This window comes from Aethalodelphis obliquidens, unplaced genomic scaffold (assembly GCF_003676395.1).
Source record: "Aethalodelphis obliquidens isolate GAN/ISIS:26980383/991018 unplaced genomic scaffold, ASM367639v1 scaffold901, whole genome shotgun sequence".
Classification (NCBI taxonomy): domain Eukaryota; kingdom Metazoa; phylum Chordata; class Mammalia; order Artiodactyla; family Delphinidae; genus Aethalodelphis; species Aethalodelphis obliquidens.
In genome coordinates, this window is record NW_020838812.1 from 1,434 (window position 1) to 9,091 (window position 7,658).

At 44.2% G+C, this 7,658-nt stretch overlaps 1 protein-coding gene across 1 annotated transcript; it reads right to left on the reverse strand.

Annotated features, from left to right (window-relative positions):
* Positions 1–256: 256 nt before the first annotated feature.
* LOC113616921 (zinc finger protein 75A-like) lies at positions 257–6,942 on the reverse strand. The gene is made up of 5 exons (XM_027100279.1): positions 6,328–6,942; positions 5,172–5,263; positions 4,760–4,886; positions 1,629–1,739; positions 257–1,450 (listed from the first exon to the last, which is right to left on the reverse strand). Exons 1-5 carry the CDS (start codon positions 6,422–6,424, stop codon positions 852–854), a joined length of 1,026 nt encoding a protein of 341 aa, XP_026956080.1. The 5' UTR covers positions 6,425–6,942; the 3' UTR covers positions 257–851.
* Between the last annotated feature and the right edge of the window lie 716 nt (positions 6,943–7,658).

A 7,658-nucleotide genomic window follows, 5' to 3' on the forward strand; every position in this document is an offset into this window, starting at 1 on the left:
GGCTAAAAATTCCAACCCATGTCCACATCATCTCATTAGATATTCTTTTTTCCAACACCACAAATGAGAGGCAATGATAGTGCATTATTAGTTCACCTGGCAGATTCTCTAACAGTGAAGTAAATGACTTCATCACAGTAAAAACTGTGCTAACAGGACTAAAGAGATATAGTTGCTAAAATGTTCAAGAAGGAACTCAGAACCAGGTCAACTTTGTGAACACTGTCCAATGACAAAACAGAGTAAGAAAATCCAATTTGGTTCTTGGAAAACTTTATATTAGAATTCATTTCTACCTCATGAGACTACTGAAATTCGTAAGTCTGCTAACTGGAAGACAATGGTATGCAATGAAACATGTATATTACTGCTTTTTGTTTTGGAAGACCATGCTACAAATGTTTCTATCATATGTGCTTAAGAGTGGCTGGGGAGGTCATTCTGTGACCAAAGAAGACTGATGATTCATGACTGCATCTGCTATTTTGAAGCTGATCTTGCTATTTTGCCAGGTACAATCCCAAAGCAGCTTTTTCCCTTACTCAGAATATTCTTAGAACACTATTTTTGCTAAAGAATTCAGTGAAAGTTCTAAGTAAAAACAGTAAGTAGTACAACTATTAACGTTTCCCCTCCACAGTCAACCCTGATTTCTTTCTGTGAAACATGACGTTTACATCTCCAAATTTTCCACTGGTGAAAAATTCTTCATGCTTCTTAATTTTGCATTTTTTCATAAACTTTAGGGTCAAGCGCCGCTTGGTATATGTCTGTAGGCTGAGGACACTGAACAAGCTTTCCTTCACTGGTGTCAAAGTCTTGAGCACTTATTGAAGATTCTCCTGCATGTGCTACAGGTGGGTTCTCCGGTGTTTAATAAGGTGGGAATTTTGACTGAATTTTTTTCCACATTGATGACATGTAAAGGGCTTCTCTCCAGTGTGAGTTCTTTGGTGTGTGTGGAGATGTGAATTTTGACTGAAGCTTTTCCCACACCATGAGCATTTATATGGCTTTACTCCTTGGTGTGTTGTTAAGTGCTTATTGAGATCTGACCTCCATCTAAACCTCTTATCACACTGTTCACATTTATATGGTTTCTCTTCAGTGTGAATTCTTTGGTGCTTAATAAGGTCAGAACTAACTCTGAAGCTTTTCCCACATTCCTGACATTTAAAAGGCTTCTCTCCTGCACGTTCTTTCTCATGAAGCTCGATAAGTTTCAGCAGCTCTTCTTCCCACCAGTTTGAAAATTTAATTCCTTCCTTCACTGGAAAATCTTGGTGCCATTTCCCCACCCTATGCGTATCACCATGATTTTCTTTGCCCATTGTTTTCTGATGAACATTCACACTGGCTTTTTTTGATACTATGTCTCCTGGTGCTTGTATTTCTAAGTCAGAAAAACATATAGGTTGATGATTTTCAGTGTCATTTTTCATCTTTATCTCTGTTGGAATAAACATAAGAATCAGCCAATTGTATGTCAGAGCAAGAAAACCATGGGAATAGAAAAAAACGCAATATTCACTGATTTTAAAAAAATAGGGAAGTAGAATCTTAAAATGTTAAGCCCTTGTAAAGGTTCCTACCAAGGCACATTTCTCCTCTTCCCATGGTATATTTACCTGAAAACAGCTCTTTGGGACTGTCTTTGAATATTGGGGGTCCTTGAACCCATGGCTCTTCCCCTTGCTCTAGGCAGCAGATCACTTTAGTTTTGGGGAGCACAAATAATGCTGTGAAATAAAAAACTGAAGTCAGTGACTGGAACTAACAATGGTTCACTAATTCCAGACTACTTCAGGAAGTGCAAAAGATACTTTAACAGTTTCTTATCCTGAATGGTTAAATGGAGTGTCTCATATCCAATATTAAGTTTACACTATACTGCATTTGTGAGTGGGTATGTAAAGACTGGGAAATAAATCTAAGCTAGATCTATGAAAAGGGTATGTGAATTCATTGCGTGTTCCCCATCTTCTGAAACCAATACTCCATATTCAACTAAGCTGTAACCAAACTCCAGAGGCTACAGGAAATACAGGCTGGTCCTATTACCTCTTTAGGAAGACTCATACTGGATAAGGCCAGGTCTAGGGGAGTCAATGTGAAGGTCAATGGGCTGGGTATCATAAATACAAGTGATTCCTGTTATATTATAGCAAGTTTCAATTGAGTTCTCAGGTACCAGACACTGGACCAGGAAAGATTTCTACTACTCCTATAGCTCACTGGTTCACATCCAGGTGGAGGAAACAGACCAGAATTACTTAGTGGACTTTCTTTAAATCATATTGCCAAGTATGGAAAGCATTCATCACTCAGTCATTCAATACATATGTGCTGAGTGGCTATGGTGCACCAGGCACCCTCTATGTGCTAGGGATACAGTGGTGAATAAGCCAAGCCCCTTGATCTCAGAGAGCTTATCTTCTAGCGCAGAGTGAGACAGTCTAATGTCAATAAACACGCAAATAAAATATCAGGAAGTGATAAACGTTTTGAAGAAAACTAGAGCAGGGTGAGAGAACACTTAAGATTCTGCTTCTGTGAAGGTATTTTAAATAAGGCTATGTGAAAAGCCTCTCTTAGTGATATTTGAAGGACTTCCTTGGTGGTCCAGTGGTTAAGACCCATGCTCCCAATGCAGTGGGTCCGGGTTCGATCCGTGGTTGGGGAGCTAAGATGCTGCAACTAAGAGTTCGCATGCTGCAACTAAAAATCCCGCATGCTGCAACTAAAGATCCAGAGTGCCAAACTAAGACCCTGCACAGCCACATAAATATATATTTTAAAAAAAAGGAAAAAAAGTGATATTTTGAGCAGAACCCTAAACTGAGAGTTTTGTCATATGGCAGAAAAGTGTGCCAGGCACAGGGAAGGAGAAAGAAATGAGCACACCAAGCCCATGAAACAACAAGATGAGCAGTGTGAATAAAGAGGCCAGAGCAAGGGCACGAGTGGCAGGAGACGACAGCAGGGAGATGAGGAGGGGCCAGATCGTGGAGGAAGCCTTGGTAAGGAATTTGGTTCTTATATTGAATGTGATGAGAAGTTATCATAAGGTTTTTAAGCAGAAAATGTCATCATCTGATTAGGTTTGGTTTTTTTGGCCACACCCTGCAGCTTCCAGGATCTTACTTCCCCAACCAGGGATTGAACCTACACCCTTCACACTGAAAGTGCAGAGTCCTAACCACTAGACCACCAGGGAATTCCCCGTGATTAGGGGTGTTTTTTTTTTTTTAAATACCTTTATTTTATTTATTTATTTTTGGCTGTGTTGGGTATTCGTTGCTGTACGCGGGCTTTCTCTAGTTGCAGTGAGCAAGTGGGGGCTACTCTTTGTTGCAGTGTGTGGGCTTCTCATTGTTATGTCTTCCCTTGTTGCAGAGCACAGGCTCTAGACAAGTGCGCTTCAGTAGTTGTGGTACACAGGCTCAGTAGTTGTGGCGCACGGGCTGAGTTGCTCTGCAGCATGTGGGAACTTCCTGGAGCAGGGCTCAAACTCGTGTCCCCTGCATTGGCAGGCAGATTCTTAACCACTGCGCCACCAGGGAAGCCCCCCATGATTAGGTTTTTAAAAGACTCTGGCTGCTGTGTGGAAAACTGATTGTGGGAGGGCAGGAGTGGTGGCAGTTAGAAAGTATTGAGTGAACCTTGTGGCTGAGACAAGGATGGTAACAGCACAAGAGGCTGAGACATGATCTGATTCAAGCTACACTGTGAGGGTGGAGCCAAGCTGATTAGCGATGACCTAGTAGTGGGGTAGGATGGCAAGATCACAGTAAAGAATGATCCATAGGTTTTCTGGCCTGAAATACTGGGTGAATGGTAGTGTCCTTTAGGGAGACAGGAAAGAGAAGAGCAAAGCAAATTTGGAAGGAAGGGAACAAAAATTCTGGATAAGGAATGAGCATGTGAACTTGGCAAAAGCTCCCAGGTAAACTGGTTACACCTTTTCCCTGCCGAACCACTATCTGAGAATCAAAAAGCAACTGGTAAATATATCTGTGTATATAAAAAAGAAAAAAAAAAAAGCAACTGGAAAAGAGACTCTCTCACAGAGAAAGCCAAGAATATGACAGATTACTCAACTCCTATGCAAAGGGAAGGGCAAAGAACTTCCCTGGTGGTTTAGTAGTCAAGAATCCACCTTCCAATGCAGCAGACGGGGGTTCAACCCCTGGTCAGGGAACTAAAATCCCACATGCCGCGGGGCAATGAAGCCTGCGCCACAACTACAGAGCCCGCGCGCTCTAGAGCCTGTGTGCCACAACTAGAGAGAAGCCCACGTGCCGCAACGAAACATCTCGCATGCCACATCGAAGATCTCGCATGCCACAACTAAGGTCTGACGCAGCCAAATAAATAATTTTTTTAAAAAAAGATTCAGGACTTCCCTGGTGGCGTAGTGGTTAAGAATCCGCCTGCCAGTGCAGGGGACACAAGTTTGAGCCCTGGTCCGGGAAGATCCCATATGCCGCGGAGCAACTAAGCCCATGTGCCACAACTACTAAGCCTGCACTCTAGAGCCCACGAGCCACAATTGCTGAAGCCCACGTGCCTAGAGCCTGTGCTCTGCAATGAGAAGCCACTGCAATGAGAAGCCCATGCACCACAACAAAGAATAGCCCCTGCTCGCCGCAACTAGAGAAAGCCCGCGTGCAGCAACGAAGACCCAACACAGCCAAAAAGATAAATTAAAAAAATTTAAAAAAAAAAGATTCAATGAAGGGAAGGGGAGTATCTTTACCTAGAGAGATGACAGTCTCATAGTTTTCTTGCATTACATCATTGTAGAGGGCCTTCTGAGTAGGATCCAGTAACTCCCATTCTTCCTGGGAAAAATATATGGCCACTTCTTCAAATGTCAACAAGCTCTAAAAAGAGAATACGCTTTAGCTAAGTATTTGCCACTTCAAAAGCAGCCCAACCATCTGACCCATGATTTGTATGTTAGGCCAGGAACTAAAGGAACAGTACATGATACTTTTTAAAGTGAGGAGGCAGAAATGGAAGAGGCAAGGGATCAGCAAACAGTCTGGGAGGTGTCCAGTTCCCCAGCAGGATCATCTGGGTTAACACGCCTCTAACCACGTGCTGGGCAGTGTAGGTCAAGGGCAGCAGGGAGAGGCAGCCCTAAGAAGCTGGAAAGCACAGCTCACCTGGGACTCAGGCAAGATGAGCTCAGGTGCCACTGGCCAGTCTTTGGTGTTTGTCTGTTCAGGAAAGGCTAGGATCCGGTGAGCAGGCACTGCTGTGGGTGAAAGATAGCAGAGGTAATTTCTCTCGCTTCTGTTTCTGAACGTGGTAGGCTCTTTTCTAAAATACAGAAGACCCCGATTTTTTTAGTATTGATGAGATACCTTTACAAGTACGTGTGCTGGACTTCCCTGGTGGCGCAGTGGTTAAGAATCCGCCTGCCAATGCAGGGGACATGGGTTTAAGCCCTCGTCCAGGAAGATCCTACATGCCATGGAGCAACTAAGCCCGTGCACCCCAGATACTGAGCCTGTGCTCTAGAGCCCAAGAGCCACAACTACTGAAGCCCGCGCACCCAGAGCCCATGCTCTGCAACAAGAAAAGCCACCACAATGAGAAGCCCACGCACCACAAGGAAGCCACCACAATGAGAAGCCACCTCAATGAGAAGCCCACGCACCACCTCGCTCACCGCAACTAGAGAAAGCCCACGTGCAGCAACGAAGACCCAACACAGCCAAAAATAAATAAATACATAAATTTATTTATTAAAAAAAAAAGTGTGTGTGTTCAGAAATGCCTCTCTCATTATAAATGAAAACCATGGAACTACCAGCCTCTAAAACAGGTTCCCTAGTTTTCATGAGCAAATTAATGAAACGAAAAAAATTTTTATTACCTTCTCATGACATAAATTGAAAACAAAATACTCAGGGAATCCAGTGTACAGTAAGAGATGTAGTTTTTTTCTTTTTTTATCATTTATTACTTTTTTTCTGGTACAAATAGTGTTCACATTCTGCCACTAACCACCCATTCTGATCACAATTCCTTCCATATTTTCAGCATGAGGTGAGACTGACCCTCTCTGCTTTTCTAAAAACAGAGTTCCTGATGTTATTACCAGGGTTCTGTGGTTTGGAGATTTCTGAATCTTAGGCCAACCCCCACCTTCAACCACACCTGGTCTGCTCTACCATAATCTGGGGGGCATCCTAATTGCTAACGTGGCTACATTAGTAGATCCACAGGGCAAGAAAGAAAATGGTAACAACATTCTGGCTTAACAAATTACTATCCCAGCTCCCAGGAGAAGGCAAGTAACGTGAAGCTCCTTACCCCTCTCACATACGGGCTCAGTTTCTTTGTGGGTATTCCTGATCAGCAGCTCTTGTAGACTCTGGTGTGTATTCCAAAATTCTTCATCCTGGGACATGCCCACTTGCTGGGCCTCTGCTGGCTTCAGCTTGAAGCCTAGGGCCTCTGCTGTCTCTCCCAAGAGCACTGCCTCCTTTCCCAGCTCATGGTCTGCAACCTAGAAATAATGCCCATCCTTGTTACCATGGAACTTACTTTTCGTTTGGGAGTTTTGGGAGAGGGAGGAAAAAGCAGAGTGCAAACTGTGGGAAGAAGGAGACACTAAAGGAAATGTCACAAAGACTTAAGAGAGATACGGGACCACCAATTTCCCACAAGAACTATACACAAAATATAGGAAAATTGGCAGAAGAGGAAAAAAGGTGTGGTTACTGTCAGCCCTCCAAGACAGCAGCCCCCACCCTCTGCATCCAGCCCAGCTCAGACCACTAACAGGGCTGCACAGGCCACCTGTTCTCATGCTGCCTTGACAGACTTTCTCTCCCAACTTAGATTCTTGCCTTAGTGGTTTCCTGTCCTCTAACTCTCTCAAAAGATTAAGGAATTGAATTTAAAAGTTGTCCTGTCGGGCTTCCCTGGTGGCGCAGTGGTTGAGAGTCCGCCTGCTGATGCAGGGGACATGGGTTCGTGCCCCGGTCCGGGAAGATCCCACATGCTGCGGAGCGGCTGGGCCTGTGAGCCATGGCCGCTGAGCCTGCATGTCCAGAGCCTGTGCTCCACAACTGGAGAGGCCACAACAGTGAGAGGCCCGTGTACGCCAAAAAAAAAAAAAAAAAAAAAAGTTGTCCTGTCAACCAGATTTTCCACATGGCCAGGGAAGAGTCTCACAGAGGATTGGGATGAAATGGAGAAAAAAGTGGGAGGAAAGAGTCAAGGCTCCAACCTATCCCCAAATGATTTTGACACAAAACGTGTGCCCTCCCGGTATTCTCAGTAGGCCTGTGAAGCTAGCTGGTATGCTGCCACCTGCCCAAGGGCATGCCCTGGATCCCCGCTCACAGCACAGCCAAGGAACAACCACTGAGGGAGGGCAGTGGAGGCCCTTGTCTACGGTACAGAGAACACTATCCCTCACGCTCTTTCTTCTCTCAGCTACTCTGTTGGGATTTCCAAATCTTTCTTTCCCTGTTTTCTTTCTACTTTTTCTCTTCCTGGGCAGTCTTCCTCTAGTTGTTTGGTTTCTCCTTCTCTTTCCTATCTTCACTCTCCTTTGGTCTCTGAGAATTACTGCTTTTTGGATCTGTCCCTTCCTCTCCAACTCCTTATTGCCTTTTGTTTGTTTCTAAGAACTT

Excerpts from the sequence above, each read along its gene's own strand:
- LOC113616921 (XM_027100279.1), bottom strand. The coding sequence starts at position 6,424 with ATGTCCCAGGATGAAGAATTTTGGAATACACACCAGAGTCTACAAGAG. Across the intron at positions 5,264-6,327 it reads TGAGCCCGTATGTGAGAGGG|CAGTGCCTGCTCACCGGATC; the intron begins GTAAGGAGCTTC and ends TTTCACCCACAG. Across the intron at positions 4,887-5,171 it reads TCATCTTGCCTGAGTCCCAG|AGCTTGTTGACATTTGAAGA; the intron begins GTGAGCTGTGCT and ends TTCTCTTTTTAG.